The 27,205-nt window shown below is 40.2% G+C and overlaps 1 protein-coding gene across 2 annotated transcripts in view; it reads left to right on the top strand.

The window, feature by feature from the left end:
- Window positions 1-27,205, top strand: part of hdac4 (histone deacetylase 4) — a 115,355-nt gene that overhangs the window by 17,730 nt on the left and 70,420 nt on the right. For both annotated transcript variants that reach the window (XM_053439046.1, XM_053439045.1), the window contains exon 3: window positions 20,545-20,607. In XM_053439046.1, coding sequence (XP_053295021.1) covers window positions 20,545-20,607 — 63 coding nt within the window. The remainder of the gene's footprint in view (window positions 1-20,544; window positions 20,608-27,205) is intronic.

Below are 27,205 nucleotides of genomic sequence, written 5' to 3'. Positions count from 1 at the left end.
TGAGACCTCTGCCCGGCAACTAACCGTGGCATTGTAAGACTAGAGAATCCCTGCACTACTGTATTTCCCATATGGCTGGAAGGTGTAATCCACTGTATGGGTTCAACAGAGGACAGCCAAGAAGTGGGAGGCGGGTCAGGTGGGTCCCTGAGGATGTAATCCTCCTGCTTCTATGAACAAAACAAAATAAAAAGTTCCCAGCAGTTACACAATCCCTGTTAGGAAGGGCTCAGTGCACCCTGGGTCTCCCAGGGCAGAATGAACTTTTCCAGGCACTAATCCGAGGATAAGCCCTGAAACAGAGGCCTTGGAACTCCGCTGTGTGTCCTGTTGTACTAAAGATGCCTGAAATGCCCCATGTAGCTGTTGAGCTCAGATCTGTACTCTGTGCCGGTGCAAGTGAATGAAATTAGGGCGATACTAAGACTCCTTATGGAAACAGGTAAATTAAAAGAAGAGCCTCTATTTAAATCCAGTGGAGCTGGAAATATGAATGTAAACAAATCATCAACAGCAGTGATAGAAGCTGAATAAGGCAAAAGGGTGACACTTTTACATTTTATTCAGCAAGTCTACCTAAGCATTATTTGGCAGACTCTAATTTTCACAATGAAGATTCTGAAATCCTACTGTTTGCCAGATTCAATTAACATTAAATTGTATTTTAATTGATTCAGCTGTAACCTGATGCAATGTATCCAAAGCTTCAGATCTTTAGCAGTGATTAGTTCACGGTAAATATTTGAATATATTTGAAAAAGCCCTGGGAACTGGCTGCTAACCTGATAGTTGTTGTAATGTTCACAGACCCATTGTTATAAAGACGATCCGTGTCTAGATTATATTTTGAGGTGAAGTTGAATCCAGGGTTTCATGAATTTTCAGTCCTTAAATTATCTAACCTGGATTTTTGTTATTCAGGTTCTACAAGAGGGGAAGGATGGAGAGAAACTCAGGGTTTGTCCGGTACAAGTGTTCACAGGAGACCCAGCAGGATGCATTTTAACGCCAGGTGTGATCAGATCCCTCAGGACGGCACCATAGTTTCAAATGGGTGTTTAAATCAGCAGCTGCATTGTAGCACAATAAAATTCATGTATTGCAAAATCCACTGAATTCAATTAAAGAACTTAAATAATCCCCAACAGGGTGATAAAGATATCCCTAGCGTTAGCATGAGGGCGAGTGAGAAAGGAGAATAGCTGACGGATACAAAGACATTTTTGTAGCCTCTTCACTGCGCAGGCTCGGCACCTGAGCTGTGTCCATTCACGTTTAATGCATTTTATCAGCCACAGTTATCGGTCTTTGTTAGGCAGCATGTTGTGAGTTGAAGAATTGACAGATCTTATGTGCTCTTATGTGCTAAAACCTGGAATGTGAGTCAACAGCAGTGGGGTGCTGTGCAATCACTGAGTGAGACTTTAGATTGAGGCTCTCGTTGTGCTCACCCATTCATTTTCAAACCACCTGACTGTTGCCAGCAGGAGTTTTCTGGATTTATAACAAGTTAAGCTGGGAACACCAGGGTTGCTTAAGTGAACATGTACAGATCAGCCGCAGAATTAAAACCAGTGACTGGTTTTAATGATCAGTGTATTATGTTTCTCTGTCGGAGCCTTCTACTCAGTAGGGCTTTATAACTCTCACTGTACAACTGGAGCTACTGAGCTGCCAATAGTAGACGCCTGTGGTTGTACTTGGCAGTTCGCTCGTGTGAATGTGTGTAAATGTGCAGGTCTTTTAAAAAGAGAGAAGCACACCTGCTTAGTGAACATCCCTTAAATATAAAGCAGATCCAAGAGAAGATCTCTCCTCATAGGAAGTCATTGACTTTTTACCACATAACACTAAAATGATAAAAATAGGCAATGACCCAACTTGTAAAATCCCATGTAAAAATAATATTGTAAGGCCTCGATCCGAAAGTGCACTGAGAAGATTTACAATATTTTGGTAAATTGCCAGTGATGTCAATATTACCAATATTTTGCAACATATACATATGCATTCAATTGATAAAATTCCACTTATGAACCACATGGTGAATTCTATTCATAGTCTACATTAATAATAGAATATTTGGTTTCTTCAGCTGAACACTGTCCATTAGTAACCACAATGATCCTCAGCTATTTTAACGGGTTTGATCCTCCTCAGCATATCCTATCAGGAACTCACTGGAATATGTCCTCACACCTCCATCTATATCCAGTATAGGTGAAGGATTCAGGAAAGTATTACTGTACCACTATTCCCTCCAGCTTACATGAAGACCTTGCAGTGGTTCACCCTGGAGCTCTGCAATACATCTGTGTGAGATCACTGAGTTCAGCAGCACTTGCCATCAGTCAAATTGCATGAAACCGAGATTTTGTCGTCCTCCCACGTTTTGTAATTTACCAGACTTCTCTTTTCACCATTAGCATATAGCACGCTCATTTCTTCAGCTTTCAGGAGCAGTAGCCGAATTGATGAATGAAACATAAATGTTATGCAGTTGGCTGTTGATTAATGAGCTGGTGCGTATCACTCTACAGTAGTTGAATGAAAAAAAATTGCTCAGTGAGACTTGTTCATTTGGAAGCTTATCACCAAAGTTAGGTAAAAGGGTCAGTGTTTGTTTCTTTCCGTGATGATGTGTTAGAGTTAACATGCAGTGAAAGGATTGGAGAGACATTAGTGTGACGTGCTTGGCCAAAGAAAATAATTTGGGCTTCTTTATGATTTTGTGAATATGTGAAATGACGGCCCACTGAAATCCCATTGATGTTTCGTTAATGCTAAACTATCTTGTCTGTGTCACCCTGACTGATTGCGTCTTTGTGTCGGCGTCTCTCAGGCTCACACGGTTACACGATTTCACTGGATGCTAACTCACGATTTCACTGGACGCTAACTCTCTAATGAGCGTCCGTGCAAGGCCGTGCCACACAGCAAGCATTTTCACTCGCATGGAAATGCAAAGGAAGATGCTGACACATCATGCAATTAACGCAAACACTTGTCCTTCTGTGGGAAAGGTTCATTTGACAGGACAATGATGCACTCTCTGAGCGGTGTGTGGACGGAACAATCAGATTGTTTGTAGCAAGCACACAGGGTGAAGAAGGTGACACTTGGACACTGAGGGTTAGGACAAGAGCTATACAGAGAACAAGAGTTGGGAATAAATAAATATTTACCCATTTGATTAAAAATAAAAATCATAATTACCATTGTCATTGACAGATTGTTAATACCAGGTTAGGGTTACCTGTGCACATGAAGGGGTAGCAAAGTTACATTTTATATAGATTTTAAGATGAATGTATTTTTCACATCTCATGAGGTGATAAATCTTACTTGTTTAGGCTATTTCATCCCATCACCATCTTATCTGTCATTCCTCATCCAAAAATATATAGAAATATGCCATCTTCCTAGATGATATTTTCATCATAGCATTGCATTGCGTATTCATTATACCCTTTTTTCAAGTGTGGCCTTAAGTGCTATCCTGTCACTTTTGTTGATTTCATTTTCTTTTAGATTTTAACTTTTTATATTTCTTTACTTATGAATGTATTTCAAGCCATCCTGACACATTTTATTCTGTAGGCTTGCTAAATCAGTTAGTTTTACCTCAGAATCTTCTGAGCTTTATTTGACACGTGTTTCTTCCTGGTTATTTTATTTACTTAAAGTCTCCTCTTCTCTTAATTAATTAAGTAACCTAAATTACCATGAAGGATTTTTATTTTATTCCACTACAGCTTCTCGTCCCTACCCAACAACATGCTCTTTTGTCCTCAACACCATTTCTGCTGCTGGATTGTGTAAAGATTTTAATTCTGTATCCTTTAATCCTATTATATCTACTCTTGATCCAAATGATGTTTTTAAAGCAGTATAATCATCAGCTTCTTTTTTCGGCAGAAAATATAAGCAAGGATGGAAGGTCAAAAGTCTGAATTCACAAACTAGGCTTGGAAATCAATTGTTAATTAATCAGTAAGCAGTTAAGCATACAATATTGTCTAATTGTTACATTTTTGTTGTTGATTTCAAGAAATAACCACAAACCAATAGTTATTTTATCCAAGGTTCTGGAGAAAGGTAAGTCCAGAGAACTTCATATTATCATGACAATACTTAATAGTGTAGTTATCTGATAATAAGATACAGCCATCAATACTTTGGATTGTTGTATTCTCTTACACATCTTATTCAGCTGATTGTTGTCTTAGCTCTGTAACCCTGTATAACTCTACTTCCTTAAAATGTCATTGGAGATGTGGTGTCCCAAAAGGCTTTGTTCTAGGCCCCCTTCTGTTTTCTTTATACATGCCGACTGACCGTAGACCTACTACGTTTCTAGCTTCTTTTAAGTCTTTTCTTTTGTCTTTATTCATGCTAACTGTTCCCACTTATCTATTGTATTGTCCTGTGGTCATTTTATATGTCCATTCTGGTTTTATTTCTTTTTTTTGCAGAGCTGTCTAATTTAAAAACATATAAAACCAAAGTTTATTATTACAGAGTTGTTTCTCTCATTTTCCACAGTCTGCATTTCAGCCCTGGCTAGCGTATTAATAGTAATGATGATATAATCTTTTTTGGCAAACTACCACAGTTTACTCAGAAATCCGCACCAATAAAGAAAGGGGTGTAAGATACTGCAGGGTAATTCAGGGTAATGCAGAATATGTTTGGTGGTGTTTGGTGCCAAATCAGAGACCAAGGGAAAGATTGTTTTTGACCTATTTATAGACACAATTAATAGACACAAGTTGTACACCCCCTCCAGTGTTTTCCTCTCTCACAAATTTATTCACACATTCATTTAGAGAACAGAGGGCATTTTGTTGCAAGCACGGATCTAATGGGGAACCCTTCTCCTTTTGTCTGCACCAGACGCAGAGTAGCCTCATGCCAAAACACAAGTAAACAAAACCGCACCAAAGTGCAAACCGAGCAGTGCGATTTACTTGTGCATTTGAGGGGGGTAGTTTTCTATCACAGAAAGAGTGTAATTGCATTAAAGCTGTTTTTTTAAGTTGTTTTCATTTTGTGCTAATTAAAACGAAAAGTACTTCAGGGAGTTTTTGACTATTACCACCAGGGATGGCAATAAGGGACTTCCACTTCATACTTAGACTAACGCTTTAAGCTCCACTTGCACAGTGTCATATCCAGTCTGTCCAGTAATGTGATGAGTCGGGTATTACACTGACAGAGGATCAAGGCGGGCTGTTGCATTATCCAATGAAGATAAAACCCTGTAATAATGTGGACAGTGATCTAAAAGCAGCCCTAGATTACAGAACTTGAATGATGTAATCACCCTGAACCTTGTAGCCCATGTAATGTCTCTTCATGTGACGTTAATACAAAGGGCTGTTGTTGTTTTTGTTGGTGCGCATACATCCTGTGGAATTAGTCAGCATGGTGGAGTCACATAAATAGCAGGATTTGTGCAACTTTTTAAAGACAACTGACCCAAACCATTGATTTTTCTTAAGATACAGCCCCACCGCAAAATGTAATGAAAGTTTGTGGACTTCAGTGCAAGAGATTGATTTGTCAAAAATAATTTGCGTGTAGCTTTGGTTTGAAATTAGATAAACCTAGCTGGTCTGCTGTATGTATGGGTCCTAGGAAGTAAGTTAACGCAATGATGGTGTTGTCTTTTGTTTGACCTCCAAAGTTTATCTCCTAGGTGGCCTGTGGAACCCGTCTGCCAATATTTTGGTCAGAGAAAGAGACAATTTTCTATCTTCACTAGCACAGGTCAGGCTGGCCCCCGTTATTGAAGGCCCTTTTGTCATCACGACCACAATAAACAAGTGAGCCATTCTCAGTCCAGCTCCAGTGTGCTTATGCAGCATGAAAACAAGCGTGACTATTTTAATTGTAATTAGTGGAAGAAAATTGGTGTAGGGTCTGAGCCAATCATAGCCAGTGAATGACTGTGTATGTGTGTCTGTTAGTGTATGAGGATATACTCCTTGTATTGTTGTCCAGGGCAAGCACAGTCACAGGTCCTTTGGAATTTTTCCCTTTTATGTGAATAGTGTAACTGTCATGACTGACACTTCATGAAATGGTTCTTTAGAATCTAGCGGTGAAAGTCTCTAGTTGTAGTGTGTTTAGTCATACTGTTAATCATTAGTTAGCCTGAGAATGTTCCAGAGGGGTTTATTCTACCTTTATTCAGTCGCTGCTTCATTAGTATGACTCACATCCTGACATTTCATTGCCTATGTGTCATTTTGCTGTCATCACAGCCACTTAAAACCTGCAGCAAGCTCAGCTGCTCAGTGAGGCTTCGACTACACCAATGTTTCATAAAGCCTGTATGTGAAGATTCTATAAAACACTGGGTAAAACCAATTAGATGGCTCTTCTGGAAGAATTATACTACATTTCTTTCCTGCAGAAGTGTTTCCCAGAAGTAGGTATTTTAATTGGTCGAATTAAACCACCCGGACAGAAGTAGGCTGCAGTTGGTAAGAGCACACATTTTAGACCTGGAACTACTGTTTGTGTGGTACTATAATAAATTCAAATTGTATCATTGCATGACCTGCTCAGCATGCAGCAGTAATACTAACTGCACGTCAACCATGTGGCTGATAATTAAAGCATTGGTAATGGATAGGTAAATAATAAGATCAAAAATATTTAAGGCGTATCAAAATGCACCTTTGCCAGTTTAATGGTGGAAAAAATGTTGTTTGTCTCTTAATTAATTATGGGTTTGTTTTGGGTGTAACATGTCATATCTTTTTCTATTCAAAAGCCAGGTGCACTTGCACCTTAGTGGATTGTTTTTCTAATGGCAGACTTGCAGGTTGTGAAAGTAAACAGATCTTCTCATGGCCAAAATTAAAGAAAGTGAGCAGACTATCTGTGTCTGTGGCTATCCGAGTGTCCATGCATTGTGTATCAGCATATGTAGGCACATATTGCTATCTTGATAATGCATCGACTCGGTAAGATGTTATATATAAACGTATAAACCTGTGCGCAGGATTCTAGAATCCATTACAAAAATATGGTTTAAACTTTTTTTTTACAAGTTTAAAAGCGTAATGTTATCCTATTGCCTGACAAACTTCTTTTTAATCACCATTATGCAGTCCGAAGAAGACTATAGTTTTGTTTGTTGATGTTTTTATTGCTGATACTTTCCCTTTCCTTTTTGTTAACAGGAAAAATGGATACTTGATTTTTAATTTATTTTTAGTATCAGCACTTGGCCTGTTCTTGGTTTTAAATGCACAAAAACTTGATTTTTCATTGCTTTTGTGTCAACAGTACCCTTATATGCAGCAAAGTTTATTAAAATATTTTGTTTTTGAATGAAGTATCGATCTTTATTGTCTTTATTATCAGTCATCACATGCCTAGAACAACATCAAGCTAAATTTAAAAGCTGTTGGCTAAATAAGAGCAATTGAGAATTTGTGTCATTCATAATCCGATTAGTCGATTAATCGTTTCAATAATCGATGACTAATCGTCTATCAGAATAGTCGTTAGTTGCAGCCCTAGTTGGATCGCACACTTTACCCCTTTGCTCCACATTTACCATAGAGCTGTAAGAGTCTACTACTGTGCTAAGTCACACTGATGCTTTGGTGCCTAATTCTAACTCCAGCATGTTAACACACAGTGATATTTGATCGTAAACCGAATGATCTAAAGTTAATCTGCTGATGGGACTCGATGAAAAGTTTCAAGACCACCACAGGTTTTAAGAGCCATCAGTCTCAAGACTATCATCCAATATTTGGTTTGATATTTCCTGACATTGCCCTTTCTACAGTCATGTTTCTAACATAGCTATAAACCTATGTAGCTGGTGAGCTAAAGCACATACATGCTCACATGTCAAGAAAGTATCGGTCTACGTATGGTAATAGTGGTTCTGTCCCTAGCTTTTATTGAAATCATAGCTTTTCTTGCTTCAAGCTTCTTATATCAACAAGGAGTGATAATTGAATGCTCTGGATGCATCCGCACATTGTCCTCTGTTGTGTTTTCAGCAATAATCATATACGATATATAATAAAATCAGTATTTGAAACCATGACTGAAATACCTTTCACAGTAAATTGTGTTTCCAAAGGATGGCCTGCTTTCCCCTTTACCACAGACAGAGCCTGAGCTTACTCAGCCCCACCCCCTCCTCCACATCCCTACATTTCCTTCAGCCAAACGATTTATGTCTAATTACCGGTTATAAGCTCTGCACTTCCTCTGAAAGGCTCCATATTAGAAACCAAATCTTATAATTAACCCATCTTCTCACATGAAAGTAATGGTTGTGCTCTGCCTTGTCAGAGGCCTCTGTTGACAGTCTGTCATCTCAGCCCAGCCCTCCCAAAGCACCACCTCCCCAAATATCAGCAGTTTGAAGAACGATGAGCTGGTTAATGGACCCGTGAAGCGAGTGAGGAGATTGACCTTGAAGCTTTATTATAGTTAATTTGTCTAAGTAGAGAAAACAACCTCCAAATTGGACAGGAAAGGATCAAGTGTTATCTGGATGTCATACAATACACAACGGAATCCATCAGCTATGAATTATCAAAGTCCATTCATAATTTTACATTCAATTTACGTGTTTGCATAATTTCATTGACTAATAGCTCCATTAGTAATCTGTCAGGCAGCAACATGTTTTTCATTTTCCATTTCATAACTTACCTAACACTTAAGCAATGGCACAAATCACCAAGTTCTGTTGTGTAATACAAACCTTTATCACTATGAATTGTCGTAGTACAAGATTACATATACATCATTTTAACACGTTACATATATATTGATAGATAGATATCCTATATATACAATGAGTACAGGTTATACATTGCACCTGCGATACTTTCCGTTGTATCTATAACAGAAACACAACTCAACTGTTAGCATTTACTGACAGTTTTTCTTTTGACAGTTTGTCCATACGTATCAAATCCTTGAGTTTTCTTTCGTTCTGCAAAAGTCACAGAGAGAACAGTTTGTAAGTACGGTAATTAAAGTTCTTCTTTGAAGTGATTTCTTGAGTTTTAAACTGCACTGACGTGAAACTCGGCTGTGCCTTAGCCTGGTGCCTCTGCTGACTGATCTAGGGGAGTTTCAGGAGAGGATTAGTTATGCTGAAGGAGCTTGTTGACATCAGATGGCATGGGAACTATGAATCCACACACAGGGCTCAACGAAGGAGCTCAGGCAAACCTGCAGTGGGCACGTAGAGAGGGGGAAAAACAAATAAACTAAGCCCAAAGCAAGTATCCCCACATTTGGCATGTTTCCAAAGACATTTGGTGGAGAGATTCAGGAACATTCTGGTTATCAGTTAAGGATTTATCCGGGGGAATTCTCTCAGTCTTTCATTATGGTAAAAATACATTCAGTAACAACTTTAATAGATTTGTAAAATGTCATTAAGTCAAATTGACACTATTAAGTTTGCATATTAGATGAAACACTGCAATTACGTCTCAATTCGACTACACATATTTCAGGCAGTTGTGGTCTATGGGACTCGTTCCAGATTCTACATTATGACAGTTCTTTACCCAAGTGGAACATTTGCAAATGATCCTCTGTTGTGGAGTGATACTTGATGCTTGTGCAAACAGGACACTAAATAAAAGAAATGCAGCATGAATCACAGAGCTCAGAATCATGGATAATAATCATAATGACAGCACAATCCACTCAGCGTCATATTGCTCGGTAATCCCACGGTAAACTCTTGCTAAAACCTGAGCGAGTCAGTATTATTACAGATAATCCTCTGGTCTGGTTTATGTGACGTGCTGGTGAACACAGGTCTAAATCACACAAACACACACAAACACACACGTCTCTCTGTTACCTAATTGATTGCTTTTCTGCTATTGTCTCAGTTTCAGCAGCCACACAGATCCCAGTATAAGCAGATGGCTGTTGCATATATTGTCACTTAGAGGCTGTTTTAACTTCTTGATGCGGGACTGGCTGTCATCAGCTAAATGTGTGATGCACAGCTAACATAATTTTTCAGTGTTGAGAAAATACAAGTTGAAAACATGAATACCTCTAAAGGGAACAAGTTGGAGAATAGTTATTTTTAGATCTTTTTTTTGTTGCTATTTGTCTTTCAAAGTCAAATCACAATGTTTGTTTTGTTGATGTATAGTTTTTTTGTCAAGCAGAATTGGAGCTTTATTTTGAAATGTTGTGAACTTGGGTCAGAAGATGGTGTTAGTTGCTTAACAGAAATAGCTGACATGCAATTCATGAAAAAATAACATTCAACCTTATAGATAAACCCCACACGTGAACAGGAATAAAGAAAATTCAGTTTAATTTTATGAAAAACACAAGACTATGAAATCTTCATTGCAAACAAACCAGGTAAGACAAACATAAAGTTATTTAACTTCACTCTGCACAATATATTTTATAAAAGCTCTGCACATAAGGTCTAGCACACATCAGACAGTTTATTATAAAACAGCTTTAAGAGGACTCATTAATGACAAGCAATAATTATGAAGTAAGCCTGGAGTATTAACATAGGACAAGAGACCCAAGGCCTTTACTAACAGGCACTGCGCTAGAAATAAAAATTCTGACAATTATCAAATATTCATTGCAATGAACCACACCAGTCTAACCCAGAATTAGTAATATAAGTGTCATCAAAGCATCGGCCCTCTCAGCTCCACCGATGAGCCAAACGCAGAGAGTGGAAATACTTGTACTGAGGTTGCCATGCTCATCCTTGCTTGCTCTTTAAACAAGCATAGAAACCCCACCCTTCCCTCTAAACCCCTCCTCGCACCCAAGTCCAGGAGCTCTGCCAAAAGCAGCCTAACACTAAACATTCACAGCGCTGGGGTAAGGGAAAGCAAACTCTGGGAAGGTACTGGATTGACGTCAGAGGGAGCCACATGTAAGAAATTCCTTTCTAATTACTGGGAATGTACTGGCTTATTGTATAAAAAAAATGTTCTGCTTCATATTCATCTTTTAAAAGCTCTTAGTTTTATAGCCTGTGCTACCTTTCAGTGAGTCTCTGTTCCTCTCTCTGGCCAGCCCTATTATTTCACATCCTCTATGTTACCTCCTTTGTTTTTCGTCTTCCTCTGGCAGTTATAATTTCGTCCTCCTTCTCCCCATCAACCTATCTTATTTCTGCTTCTTTTCTGCTTCCTTCCTTCCTCTTGCACTCCGACTTTCAAAACAAATTTTTCTAGATAATTCGAAATTGCCGACAGACACCTACGCCCACTTCTGTGGGATTTATTTCTCGTGCACTGTGAACGGCTGATGTGTTTGGATTATTTCTGCTGACCCACTGGTCTCAGCGCTGCACCTGTTAATCATCCCTCTAGGAATGTACGAGCACTTCCTGACTGCCGCACACGCCTGTGTGCTCCTTATGAAATATTAATTTATTATATCAGGTCCTGATATTATTAAATGTATCTTGACGTTTTGAAGACTTGCTGTTATCTTTTAGCTTTAACATGATGTCACGGTGAGACCATTTCCTTTTATTTAGTGTTAATTATTTCCTGAGGGTACAATATCTTAAATGGGTTTAATTTAGCTTAGTTTCATTAACTGTGAACAAATGTGTTATTCTGATGGGGCTTGATTAGGACGCTGTGTATCCTCTGTTTGCAGACTCCTTCTCTGAGCTGATGTCAGGTTTAAAATGCGTGTGTTGGTCTAATATTGTTGTTATTTGTTCAATCGTGGATTTTGGGAAATTGTTAGCTTTAAAAAAAAAAAAATTTGGCTAATCTTGTCTAGATTTGTATTTAAAAATACACTCAACCCTTGCCTTACAAATCTTAAAGTGGAACAGTGCGTTTCTAAAATCCATTTTTTAAGGTCCTCCTTAGAGATGTACAGTGCAGCTTTAGTGGAAAGGGAAATTTGGCTGAGATGACTGAAGAGAGAGTTGATTTAGGGGAGAGGAGTGTGATGATGAGGTGTGAGGGGGTTTCACACACAGAGTTGTGATTTGTACTGGAAATGGAGATAGGAGGGAGCCAGGGGATTTGTGGAGGCTCCCAAATCGACTGGAGGAATGCCTTTGAAGCTTTTTCTTCTTCCCTCTGGATGCGTTTTATTAGTCTGGGACAACCGCTGATTGGACACATTCTGGCGGATAGAGAGACAGATGTTGGAAAACATAGACAAGGAAAAGGAGGCCGTCAGCTGCTCAACTCCAGTGATGTTAGCAGCTTCCATTTCCCCCCTTCCTTTCCTTTCCAGCTCTAATTTAGATCATCGATGAATTTGAGAGGGGAAAAAAAACACATGTTGCAAGTGACAGTGGGCAAGATTGATTGATTTTAATTGAAATGCAACTATAAAGCAGTAAATAAGCAGATTTCTTTCCCATCCTGAGTTCCCACCCTGACTGGAGAGCATCAGCCTCAGGGCCGCTTACTGCTGCTTTCATTTATTTGGGTCTTTTCCATGTCACTGGTCACAACACACACACTATTCTTGGAAGATGTGAACCGTGCCGCACTAACCCCGACCCCAATCCGTAACCTTACACGCCCGTCAACAGCACCTGAGGCTCTGGGACACTGGGACAACTCACTCTGATCTGGGAGTCTTGCTTTCTGTGTTCATGTCACCACTGGTTTTGCTGTGTCACGTACTGGTTTTGAAATGCTTTGGTTAAGTCAGTTTTTGTTTGTTTGCTTAATTAGATAAGTTAGCTGAATGACATTTATTATAATTGGAAAGGATAGGTCTTAATTCTAGTCAGTCTCAGTACATTGCACTGGTTCTACCACTGAGGGTTTCCCATCAGTATGACAATACACACACCACACCCAGGTGAATCATTTGTCCTGCATACAGTAGTAATTGATTGTGGTTTCATCACCCAGCCCTTATACAAGATTTATGGCAATTAAATTACATAGTGCAAAAACTTGGGCCCGTAGAACCACTATACTGCGTACAAAGTTCAAACCTTCTTTTAGCTTGTTGTGCTGAACTCTGTGATCGACATTTCAGAGTCAATATTTTCCATCTTGAGGTCTGATAAACCAAATAATACAAAATATACTCGTATAGTCCTATCAAACATTAAACAGAAAAATTACCTACACATGCTTCTCGGAATTAATGGGAACGAGACCATACCTAAAGGGAGAATGAATATTGAAAAATTGTCCGGTGGCCAGAAACATTACCTGCTGATCTTTCTCCGTGGCTCTCTTAACCATACCAACTTTATATGTCAATAATGTGTAAAGAAAGAAAAAAATTCAGGTGGGGGGGGGGGGGGGGGGGGTTCTGCCTCCTAGTGGCCATATATCGTTCAGCCTGAATTAACGCAAAAAAATAAAAGACATGCATCTGGAATCAATCTTATAACAGCACAACCTCAAAGAAGCAAGAACATGCTGTTGCTTTCTCACCTCGTCTGTGTACATGTCCACGCACAGCCCATAGAGGGACACAAACTTATCTCAGGACTTGACAACATGCACACAAGCACACACACACAAACAGTGCTCCTTAATGCTGGTTGCTGTAACAGACACTTACCATGATGCAACATGACTGGACAGGCAGGGAATCACACCCTATTCCAGGCATCGACACACACGGCAAAGGCAGTTTATTTGGAAACAGACTGTTAGACACAAAGCCTGTAATTAACCCTGGTGCTTTACAGCCAGGTGGTGTAGCTAGGTTCCCATGTTCAGTCTCTATTTGCCTCACCACCGCTTTTACACATTCAAACTTTTTTTATGCAAGGTAAAACTCAATAAATAGAATCAGATGGAATAAGAGAAGAAGTGAAAAGAGAGTCACACAATCAAATGTAGGATTTGAGGGTAGGTCCTCCCTCAAGAATAAGCCATTTACTGCTTTTTAATTTTGTACAATATGAGCCGAGATCACGCTACATTATATTAATTTATATAAATAATAATTAACTATGTTTATATAGCAACTTTCGGAACAAGGGGGGGGGGGGGGGGGGTTCTGAAAAGAGGATGAAATCACTGATTTGGTTCAAGCTCAAGACCCAAACAAACACCGATGTACACGATATTACAGTTGAAATGTTCTGATTTGTCTTCCCTTGAACTTTACATGAATGTAAAGCGTGGTTTCTCTGGCATTAAATGTCTGGATTTGCATGTTTATTAACCTTTGTTTGCCTTTGATGAATCACTTGCACTGAAATCACAATGCAGAGTATTCAGTGTAAATACTGATGTAGACAGATAGTTCGCAGATGTTCCCAGTCCTTTTAAAAATAGTTTCTCTTTTACTGCTGATATACAGCCTGGAGCGCACACACACTGTACCTCGCCTGAGTGGTGTTAATGTGTTTATTGTAGTCTTACATACGTATATATTACAATATTTTGACCTATTGCATAACTAGAAAGTGTAATCTACCATGTGATGTCCACATGTGTAATGCTCTTACAAACAGAAAGGCCCTTCTCTCTACCAAGTGACCCGTCTACTCCGATACAGATGTCTCCCTGCCTGTTAGGACATTTTAAGCCCTTTCAGCAGTGTAATGTCACACACACTCACACGCACACGCACACACACTTGGGTATCACAGGGATCCTCTGTCTCCCTGTAGACTAACTTGTGATGCTGGCCTAATGGCCTAAGACCACATGGCTTGCTTTCTATATATAAATATATGTATGTATATATATATATGTACCATAATATAATGTCAGATTCAGCTTGACAAGAAAGAAGACAAATATTTGTATCTATATACATCAGTAAGTTAAAGGTCTTTATTTGTTCTCAGTTTAACCTTTTTTTAATTCGCATTATTGATTTATTGACTTTTAAGATGACCATAAAGTATAGTTTGCAGATGAAAAATGTTCTGTTTTTTGTTCATCACTAATGGGTTATAGGGCTTTCTTCTTTGTCTCCTTCAAAGCTACTGAGTCATATGTAAATGTACAACAGTACACCGAGAGAGACACACGTGTAAACACAGACACAAACCTTTAAAGGTCCGGCAGTTTAAAAAAAAGTCAAAGGCTTGTGGTTTCTCTAGTAGGCTCAAAATGCCCCTGAGGAAGTTGTGAGTAGTTGGTAAACATGGCCGCAACACCAACAAGTGGTTGAAGGCAGTGGTGAGAAAGTGTACTGGCCAGGTACCGCAAACAGGCTCTGAAAAATGGTCAACAAAGGGATAGAAGTTTGTCTGAGTTTCTGTTCAACCAAGGTTCAATGTGGATATAAGCTGCAGTATGGGGACATATACAAAAATAACTCTCTGTCATATTTCCCAAAACTGCCATTATCAGACCGTTGTACATGAGGCAGCAGTCGTTCTACTCTGGCTCAACCTATAGCTCAATTTATTTTGAAAAATCTGATGCAAACTTATCTAAACCACCAACTGTCACGTTACTGAGATCTTGTAGTCGGGCTAACGTAAGCTTGAGTTTGATTATAACTCTTACTGATGGTTGCTGGGATTTGTTTGCATTTGCAGAGTTCCTGAAACTATCGTGAAATGCCTATCTCCATGTTGTTGTTTTTCTGGCCTCTTCTGTTGCTATGGTTTCTATGCTGCTTACGGTGCTGGGAGGGGCTTTGGAGACTGGTTTGGAACTCAGTGAAAAGGGAGGGAGTGGTCTTGAGCTCGTACTCATTGAAATTCTCTTATTCTTCTTTTCTCTTTCATCTTTTTTTTGGAAAATGAACGCTTTACAGCTTTAAGCCCGGCTGCTGAGATTTGTCAGTTGCTCGTGAAAGTCAAATTTTTTGTTATTTACAGGGCAACATGTTTTACAGCCTGGCGCCTACCGTTGTTGTTGAGAGGTTTTAATATTACACAGTTACAGCATTTGTTCATCTACAACTACAAACCAGGTTGGGATGACTTCTTGTTATGTTTATGAGTCAATGACTTAAAAAAGAAAAATACTGCTTATGAATGATTAGCATCATGTAAATGGATCACTTCGAAAGTGCAGACTAAAATAAATCTCAAGTGGGAAACACCCACTTTACACATTTTCAGTTGATCTGTTAAAAGCACACATTGGAATGAATCTCCTCATATGTTTGCTCCCCACTAGATTATCTTGTGGTTTAGGGCGGCAGTGACAGGTTGGTGTGGCTGGCACACTCTTACACTGGCTCAGAGTTTGGTTCTAGCAGAAGGGCAGTTTTGGTGGAGCCTCGGCAGACAGGATGGCACAGTTGGCAGAGTTGTGAGGCTGATATCGATGGCTCAGAATACACCAGACTGAGCTGTAGTGGACGAGACAGGTTGGCATGGTTGGCACACCGTTGTGGTGACTGCTGGTCAATCGGAGGTGAAGGTGGCCCACAACAAGGTGACTTGGCATCTTCATGGGCAGGAGGAAAGGTGTGCTTGTGTACATGTTCAATTACCCTGTGTGCTTATATGAATGATCACATGTTTTCTTTGAGTATTGTTAAAGGGTTTTCCTCTTCACTGTACACCAGGTGTGTATTCACTGAACCAGGCACTACTGCTTCCTGCTAGCGTCTGAGCCAACTTGTCCTCTTGCCAGCCATCGGTAACTTGGCTCGCCCCATCTTCCTTTTCCATGTGGTGATCACGTATGTCTATCGACGAGGAAGTCTGTCGACATGTCCAGGTTTTTATGGGATTTGACACATGCAAAAAGAGTACATCACTATCTTGGAGATATTAATATACCATTTCTAAGCATATCATTTATATATTTTTTACTAGTCCTTGGTATATTCCTACATATCACTGGGGAATATTTGTAACTTTAGCTGATAGGCATGCATATGGCACAGGTCACGTAGGTCATGTAGGTCAGCGCATTAAAATATCCATCAAGGAGTCCAAATAACTCACGTCCAACATATCAGTGTCCTCCAGTGGAACTGTGCTCTACACTAGTCTAGTCTGCAAAATGTTATGTTGTACAAGCATGTGTTTAACATAAAGCATCCAAAATACCTTGTGTCATGGATTGATTTCCCACTAAACCTCCACGCCACTTCAAGTGCCCATGATTCCATTCGTGGGGTCTGGAATAGTCTACAGCAGAGCAAAAGCTTGGACCACAGAATGAGCTGAAAGAGACAGTGAACCTCTCAACCTCTACTTCAGATAATTGCTGAACAGTAGAGAGGACAACTATTCAGTCAATCTCAGAGACAACAGTTACGTGGTTTGGACAGGATTGATAAGTGCCTTGTTCAAGGTGGACAAGAGTGCTCTGCAGACAAATGTGTAGTGATACACACGTTGTCTACTGCAGACTGGACTGTGAATACAGGCACCCTATCATTACAGCTGGTGTTGGAAGGTATGTTCAGGAGTGAAGTGGGAAATATCAGACGGATCATTGGAAACAGAGATGCATACTGTCATCGGAACAGCTGAATGGACATATACCAAATGAAACAGAATTCTAAATATAGATTCTTGTACAAATTCATTGCTGTATATGCAACATCGGTTACTAGATGAGCTGTTAACCATTTTTTCCATTCTTTATGCTATGCTAAGCTAACAGAGTGCTGTTGATAGCCTCATAGTGTGTTATCAAACTGGGACACAACAAAGGATGAACCGAAGTGGATTTAAAATGACGTTAGCCTTGGTGGAGGTATTCCTAGTTTGTTTGTTGGTCCCTTAGTTAGCAGCATTACACAAAATACGTCTAGATGGATTACCATGAAGCTTCAGGTCAGGAAAGAATCCTTAAGGTTTCGGTGCACACACGGATCAGCAACAAAAACAGTTCAGTTCAACTGAACTGGAATAGGTTACTATTCTAAATGTTTGCCCGATGAAAGACTAACATTTATTATTAATCATTTAAATCAGGTTGGATTGATTGTAATTGTTTCATTGGTTAATCCACATGTGTTCACATCATCAAGCTGATATACTTGTTTTTAGCAGCTGTATATCTAAATTAGTAAATTAAGGAAAGTGAGCGCAAAAGCTGTGCAATTTTTACGTTTTGCTTTAATATATTTCTTACTCAGCCTGGCCATCCCACTTGTTGAACAGGGATTATTCGGCATTCATCTACCTCCTTGTCAACTGCAAAGTCCTTAATATGCAATCAGCTTACATTGTGGCTGCTGTTAATAGCAGTTATATTCAGGACTATGTAAGTGTTTATTACAGAAAAAAATAGATTTTAAAGAGCCCTGTTCTTTGTGTGTTGACGAGTGTCTCTGCCTGTGATGCTCTCTGCATGTTTGTTTGCTGTGGTCTCCGTGAAGATTTTCCTGGCATCGCTGTGTGTTAAGGCCATGAGCACTTGACCCGTCTTCCTCCCAAGGTGTGAGAGGTCATTCTCTGCTCTCTGCTCTGTAGTCACAGGCAAACAGTGTGTAAACCCGCCTGGTCTCCAGGATATATATGTTTGCTTCCAATTATATTTATTCTCCCTTCAGTTTTTGCATGTACACCCCCCCCCACCCCACACACACACACTCTCTCTCTCTCTCTCTCTCTCTCTCTCTCTCTCTCTCTCTCTCTCTCTCTCTCTCTCTCTCTCTCTCTCTCTCTCTCCTCCGTGCTTGTCATGACACCCTTTCGTGCAAAGTATTTTGAGGAAAAAGGACGTGGAGTGAAACTAAAAATGAGGTTGTGACTATCGGTGTGTACTCACTTACACTTTCAACTCTTCTTTTGTGTTTCTGTGAGTGTGTGATTACTTGGCCTGTCCTTCGCCCATCAAGCTCTGGTGTCGTCTTTCTACCATCTGCCACTGCCACCCTACTCTCACACACACACACACACACACACACACACACACACACACACACACACACACACACACACACACTCTGTATCCATCCTTCTCAAAAAGCTCCGTCAATACAAAATCTCCTCTCCTCTTTGTTTGTTTCTCTCTGGTTTTCTGGTGTCGCTTTGTTTGATAGCATCTACACTTTTGTTAAAGACACAAAGAGAGGAGGCTTTGCCTGGAAAATGAAATCTAAGAAATGCATTTGCCGTGTGTTTTGTGTGTACAATATGAATATTTAATTCAGCCCCTCCCTCCGTCATGTATTAATCATGGAGCAGTCTGCTTAGGCTGAAAATAGCGCCTAGCAACCCAGAAAAACAAAATTCATAGTACTTGTGGGTATGTCATGTGCTGCTGCTCGTTCATGTGTGACATAGCACATGGTCTCATGGTCTGCTCTCACATTTTCCTTGATTCCCCACTAAGAATTCTTTCTTCTTCTTGTCTGTATCCACTGGTTTGAGGATATTGCTGAAGGAGATTTATATTTGCATTAGAGATGCACACACTCTTTGAGATTTACGTTTTAGTTTGGTTTTTATTTTTCCCTTTGATTAAAAAAGTATTACTTGTCTAGGACACATTCACAAGTGAACTCTGAATGCATCAAGCCGTCTCTGCGCTAACACCCACTGAGTGCAGGCAAAGTTTGAAACATGTCACTGTAAGAGTCTGCTTCCTGAATGCAGTGGTAATTGGAGGATTAGTGACCCCACCATTCGTACCAGCTGCCAATCTCAGTGATAAACTGATGGAGGCTGTGTGATTGCCTAAGTTCAGTCCAGCTGTTTGCAGGTGGAGAAAGAAATGTCACAGCAAGTTTGCGTAGGCATTGCAGAGACTCGTGCATTAAAAGAGCTTGAATCCAAGACCGTAAGGCATGAGAGGGTGGTTCAAGAAACCCTGGTAAAATGTATTTTAGCAGATTGTTAACGAGTTAGCCTCAGATGCAAATTTTTGTCTGCATTTTGTGCAGTGCAGTCAGAAAGTCTCACAATATACAGTTTAAAAGTATTAAAATCAATGCCGCTGAAGCAGAGAAACACACTTTTTTATATTTCATACATTCCTCTCCCTTGGGAAACCCTGGCACCTGCATTACCCACAAAGCAGCTCAGCCCTCAAGAGTCAATTTTGGGAAAGGTTGTGCTAGTTGTGTAGCCCAGAACCTCAAGCAGAGATTAGGAGCGGCCTAAAGAAGTCTGGCAAGCGCAATTCTTTCCAACTCCCCAGAGTTTTTCTTTTTACATTTTCAAACTTGCGGTCTTCAGCAGCACCAGCTGAAACTGACTAAAGCCGTTTTCCGACATGACCTGTGGGTAAAGTCTAAAATAATTTAAAACTGACTTTACCCTCACATTACTTTGCACAGATGTACAACACAGCTGGAGGTTCTCTGCACAGATGCGTTCACAACAGCATCAGGCAAAGACTGGAAGTGACGTATTAATTTGACCGTGGAAATCACGTGACCCAGGTGTCAGCCCTTATCACCTGCTCTAAAAAAAATTGCCACTCTCTGATTTGTTGTTCCGACTTGAGGTGGGATTCATGTGAATTTATTACAAGTAGAAGCATGATTCTATCTAGTTCAAGGGAGGTTGGCTGGTTGTTGAGCTTCAGACAAGCATACTTCCTGTATTGCTTTTTTTTAATTGTCTTGTGAACCAGATCAAATTGTCTGAAAGTCAGATGTTTTTCACACCTGATTTAAGATGACTGTTCCTTTTCTCCTCTCTAACAGGCGTCTTCAGCAACAAAGATCAGCCTCTGGAACTTCTCAATCCACTTGCACTCAACCATTTCGGTAGGACCTCTTTATATGTGTGTCCCCCTCTGTGTGCAGAATGATCTCATTGTTATTATTCTAGTTGTTTTTATCCACAGCATGAACAAATCAGTAGCTAATATGCAAACCTGTGTGGAGCTGATTCTCAAGCGGCATCCCCACAAAGCAGTGGATTAGCAGATTAACTTTTTAAATGCTTGATGAAGTTTCATGATTAATAATGGATTTGAAGAAACAGTTGTACCTGTTGACATCATGTTAATGGTTGATACTGCCACTGATTCAGCTCTACTGTACTTTTAAACCTGCCTTTTTGGAACAGACTTTTGATTGGCCTGTGTTAACGCTGGAAGTAAAGACTAGATTCACCACTGCTGCTGCACAAGGAGCTATTCACCTGTTTATTCAAAGTTCAGTGAAGCTTGACTCAAATCGTAGAACAGATTTCCGAAAGGATATATTTTTAATGAAAGCAGAAACCAAGATTTTCCTTTTATATTAGTTTTGGTCTAGTCTACCTTGTTTAACTTCTGGTTTATATATTTGCACTGCCACTGACTCGGGTGACTTAACCTGCCCAGATCCGTGCAGTTGAGCGATTGTTGCCGTCACGTCTTCAGGGTTACTGATGTCAAATGCACCACAGGTGATTACAGAGCATCAGTGCTCATTGGAGGATCATGGTTGCCTTAGCTGGCTAATGTATGGCTCAATAATATATCCTGTCAGCTGCTTTGGAGGAGACTTATCATTTACTTCTGAGCACGTGAGTGTTTTCACCAGCTGACGTTGCTGATCGTTTTTAGCACATGACAATGTATTATTCAGTGGCCAAATCATTTTTAGAGTTTTGCCATGCAGTGATGAGATGGAAAAGTGCATGTGAAAGAAGACATTTTGTTGGAACTTAACACTCTTCATGACAGGAACGTGCGGTGATCTCACCCCATCAGCATGGCATCAACCCACAGGCAGTATGTTTGTCCCGTGTGGCAGGAGGACGTGCTGATGCAGCAGTGTGTCTTAGATACGGCTGCCAAGAGCTGGAGCCATTTCGTTTGCTTTGCAGAAGTGACCCTCGTAATAGCATGACCCGTTCTGGATTTAAGTTTTCAGAAATGTAGAAAAGAAGTATAACTTAAGTTTTGTAATATAGAGTTTTAAGACTAAGTTCATCTATATTGTAGTGACACAAAGACACAAGACGCTTTCCTTGAAACCCAATGAAAGATGCATCAGTATTTTACTGCCTTTTATATATTTACTGTAGCTTTAATGAATAAAGCATGTACAATTGAACACTTCTACCTCAAACACTTGTTGGCAGCATAGTATCAACAGGGCAACACACATCGTCTGAGGCTCTTTTTTATTACCCTGCTCTGCTCTGTGGTTGAGCGTGAGCTAGACACCTGCCTTTGGTAAAAGCATCTCTGAAATGAATCCACTGATTTTGACATTTACAGGTTATTTAATTGACTGTGATGAGAGAGTAGCAGATAACAGATGAGTGCGCGTAGTGATGAAACCTCACTTAATGATGATAAGCTGTAATTCTGTAATCCTGTAAATGAAGTGCTGGAGCTATGCTGCAGCCAGAGATGAACCACTGACAGCTATCTCATTTGCATGGGACTTATAGTGCAGGTTAAATGCAATTCACGTTGTAGACCCTTATCATATGTAACACACGTCTCCTGTAGGAAGGCGACAGCATGTTCTCATGAGCTAATTAAAATGCAATTAAAGGTGAAGGAAACAATCATGGATTCACTTCGCTCATAAACTGCATACAAATCTGGCCAATATAAAAGCCCTATAAACCTCTTGCTACCGTACAGACTCTAGCTCTAAATGCGCAAGATGGTAGTGTTGGTACCCAGGGCAGTTTTAGCAACATTATGGAAGTGGGAGGTGGTGTAGATCCATTGTCAAGCCTATGACTTGGTAGCCTGGTATAAATCAACTTGTCAATTTAATTAAATTGAATGAAAGCTGTAGGTAGGATTAGTTCTTCTTTTAAGTCACTGACCTTTGGGTGGTAGAAAAGTGGCATGCAGAAATACAGTGCTGAGGATGTAAGCACTTTAAGTAAAGTTTGGATACTGTTAGAAACAATGACATGAAAAGGCCTGGGTGATATAACGATAAAGTGCTGAATAATTATAGCAAGCGCTGCTTCAGGACCAGGTCAGACGCACATTAAAGGCGCGGCCGTACTGTGTCAGAGTCTCCTGTCGGAGTCTGCTTTCTCCTCACTCCCCCTCTAAACTTCCACTTTACACTTAAACAATAAAGACCATCACCGATCAGTTATTACGACACGTACAGGACAGACGTTTACTTTGTGTTTGTTTGATTTGCTTCAGAGTTTATGAGACACATGTTTAAACCTCCTACACAACACCAGATGTAACGTGACACACACAGTCAGGACATCCGGGTCAAAGTGACCGGAACGATCCGGAGACATGATCCGACATAATCGATTAGTAAATAGATAAACGTGATTATCAGTTCATGTCTGAGGAGGGACAGAGACGAACACACAAACACACACACACACACACACACACACACACCTAACCACACCTGCAGACAGATGTTCCTCCTGTAGATTCTGACACAACCCAGTGATTTAACTTCATTGTTGCAGAAGAAGGGACGCCCTGTTTATCCAGGAACATAAATCAGTTTTACGTGTCAGAGATATAAAATGAGCAGAGGAGCAGAGAGTCACATGTTGATCTGCAGAGTAATGTGCCTCAGTGCGGTTGGGCCCATTTGATTTATATCGCAATATATATCAATATCGATCGATATGAAAGCCATGAATATTTTGTATTGAGTACTTAACTTCATACAAAGCGGAGTAAACAATGAAATTGGTTGTTCTAAATACCTCAGAGAACTTGCCACAGTGTCCTTTGCAGATTTATTCTTACTAGCTTCTGTCTCTTCATGTGATCCCACACTGACTTTTTAAGTAAACAGTAAAACCCTACCATCTAGACTGAAGTTTTGTCTATCAAGTGCTCGATATAGTACACACTTGTACACATGAAGGCCCCTGACTTCCTCACTGGTCCAATCATAAGACTGAACTGTTAAAATCCAATTTGACTTGGAAAATTCAGTTTAGTATGGTCCTAATAATAACGAAATACGTAAATGACTTCCAAAAAAAGGACCCAAGCGTTTTATTGGATTAAATACAGCACAATACAACACATTCATAGGATGTGTGTTTCTTGTTTAGATGCCTCCTCGCTCACCCAAAAGCATTATGTTTTTTGGGTTACATGCATACTTTCATCCATCCATCCCATTTTTATGAATGTGATTTTCCAGGAACATCTTGAGGGAAATTTCTTTTTTTTATCTGATTAGCATTTGGAGGTAAAAAGGTCCCATTCATGTGATTTCTCAAAGAACACCTAAACCACCAGAGATGACATGCATGTCAACTCAACTGCTCAGGGGAGACCTTTCTAGTTATTTAACGTTTACGATCAGGAATAGAATGACAGTTGATCAGAGTGAATGACTAAAGCACAGAGCAGTGGTGGAGTATTATCAGGAAGACTCTGCGATAGAGACAGATTTGGTTGTATATTAATCAGGATGACTAAATTGTGTGCAGGACGAGGTACTGTAAGAGAAACTGAAGTCATGTGAGTGTGGGTTTGAGCATCTGTTTGTTTCTGTGAATGCTCATGTGACATTGGAAGAGGGACTGATCAAACTACAGCCGAGACAAATATGTATTAAAGAACTCGTGTGTGTGTTAGGACTCTGAGTCATAGACCTTACAGAGCCACGGGCCACAGCACTGTAAGGTCGGTCCTCACAACTTTACAGGACTTGACCTTACATTACTTTACATGTCATTTACCTGATGCTTACATCCAAAGCGACTTCCAATTTGAAATCCTGAGACTTTTAGGGGTTCAGGTAAGAATGGAGTTGGGGTTAGGATGAGGGTAAGAGTTGGAGCTAGGATTATTAAAGACCGAGATGCAAGTTTTTGTGTGTGTTTGTGTGCCATCTCGCCGCTAAGGCTAAACTCGGCTCTCTCTCCCATAGCCAAAACAGCTTTCTCCCACTCTGCACAAATTAGCAGCAGCCCACGCTCCACTCACACATAACTGTCAGAGCACAGACGCTGCAGGGAGTGAGGAGGAGGGAGGGGAAGGTGAGAGAAGTGACGAAGGAGTAGAAGGAGAGAGGATTTAAAAAATAGAAGAGGAGTGGAGCAGCAGTGACAGATAATATAGACCAGAAGCGGTTTGGTATCTCACATAAGGGCTTTGTTATGGCTTGTTTCATCAGAGCCTGGTGTGCATTGTCGTAATCGGCACGAAACGTGACAGTTGTCTCATTTTTACTTTTCATTTGAATTTTTTTTGTCTTACTGCTGTGTGCACATGTCCATTTTCTGTCTGCACAGCGCTGATAGTACAGCTTAGCAGAATGAGAGGCAAGCAAGTTGAGGGGAGGATGAAGAGTGCTTCACACAGGAAGTGGCAGACCTGTTGGCCAGCGCCTGTCTCTCCCCCCCCCCCCCCCCCCACCCCCAACTGAAAAGCTTATCTTTATTTAGACTCATCAATTATCTGCGAGCACTTAAGTAATGGCAGTGGGAGGAGGAGGTAGAATGAATGCAGTGAATGAAGATGGGGGCAGACATGGGAGGAGAAGAGAGCTTTGGTAAGCTGAAAAAGAGGGATGAGGAAAGGCACATTATGCAAATATCAGGGCGCTCATTACCATTTCAAAACTCTGGAAACGAAATCACTAAAAGTAGAGAATTTTTTATTTTTATTTGCCAATTCTTTCTCACTCTACATCAGCTTGCTCACTCAACTCCAGTATTATTTGTCAGTGTGTGTGACTTTTAGAGCTGATATGGATCTTGACTCAGTGATAACTTTGGGCCCATTGGCTATCATCTGATGACGAATGAGCCTTTTGGGGCAATGGTCAATATTTTGGATCGATAGACTTCTGTTCGCTGTACACTGCTTATAGTCTGATTAGTTTATTTTATCACACTTGTCCACTGTTTCTCCACAATACATTTTTTTTGTGTTTTCAGGTCTAGACAACATGTTGGATAATATCTATAACATCTATTTACCTCTGAATGCACATAAATTAAAAAGACAATAGTGTTCTGCCTCTTTTGCTCTCCACACGGACTGTTTCCCAAAGGGCTTCCAATCCACAAAAGCTTGTCCCTTGCCTGCATATTCAAATGTAGCATCTATTTTCGGTAAACATGAATAGGGGGCAGCGTTGACCTCTGCCCCCCGCCTGAATTATAAGTGGCATATGCTCTTGTGATGCAGTGTTGCTCGCAGCAATGACAGAGTGATATAACGTGTTTCTGTTTCTCTTCGGTTCGAGTTGTGGTAAGATTTTGATGTTGGTTTAGGGTTGAGAGAATCAAAACCGGCTGAAAGCACAAGGCTGAATGTATTTATTTCATTAGGTTTAACCAAATCCAGAATCTTTCCTAAACTCTAACCAAAGAGCTCTTGTTGTCTAAACCCAACCACATGTTGGACTCCGACCTGGGAGTACAACTTGCAGGAGAAATTGGGATTCATCAGACCAGGTGATGGATTCCAAGGCTTCATCCATTTACGATATCTAATAAAGTGTTTTAACTTTATATCAGTAATACTTATTGGTCATACTAACACACCTGAAAGCGCATATCACAGAACCTGTGCGTAATAGTATAAACAGGCAGCAGGTTATCTACTCGGACGTGTTGTTTACTTACAGAAAATACTTCACGAGAAAAAAAACAATGTTTAATAGTAAGATAAAAAATAGTGTGGCTGTAGCCCTACAGCTAGGGGTAAAATGTTTATCCTACAGCCTTTCTTTCTTGTTCTTATTCTGGACTGGAATTGACAGGTTGAGCCATGAGAGACAATCTTGTAAACCAGTGTTGGAACATATTGTTATTGAGGTGTCACCTTCCTGTCAATCTAGAACCAGCCTGGCCACCTCATTTGACCTCACTCACTAACCATCATACTATCCCACAGACCTGCTGTTCACTGGATGTTTGACAGTAAACATTAGACTGTCGTCAGTGGAAATCGCAGCAGATCAGTGATTTTTCCAAGACACTCAAACCACTCCGTCTCTCGTGGTCACAGCTGTCAACCTGGACTCATGAGAAAGGAAAGCAGAATCTTGAGAGCTCACCTCCACCACTTCCATGCTATTGCACATGTTATGTATCGAAATCTGATGCATAAACAATGCACACAGATATAAACTGCTTAAAATAAACAGGTAAAATATCCTCTCTCTGATTATGTTGAAAGGAACAAACCAAACGATTGGAACACTGTTAGTTTATGTATCTCAAAACAGCGAACTTGAAATCCAGGTCTGTACCAAATGTCATGCGTTTATTATACCTGCACTCTACCCATGTCTGATATCTTCATAAGGATCTCTGCATCATTGATTGATAAATTCACAAAAAAGTTAAAAGCTGTCCCATCGTAATGTTAAGAAAGGATTTGCCTCTTTTATTGAATCACCTCATACAGTTAATGAGGTTTTTCTTGGCCAGTACTACTCCCTTCTA

Source organism: Pleuronectes platessa, chromosome 14 (genome assembly GCF_947347685.1).
Source record: "Pleuronectes platessa chromosome 14, fPlePla1.1, whole genome shotgun sequence".
NCBI classification, from domain to species: Eukaryota; Metazoa; Chordata; class Actinopteri; order Pleuronectiformes; family Pleuronectidae; genus Pleuronectes; species Pleuronectes platessa.
The sequence above is the reverse complement of the archived record's forward strand: the minus strand, read 5'-3'. Positions and strand labels throughout refer to the sequence as shown.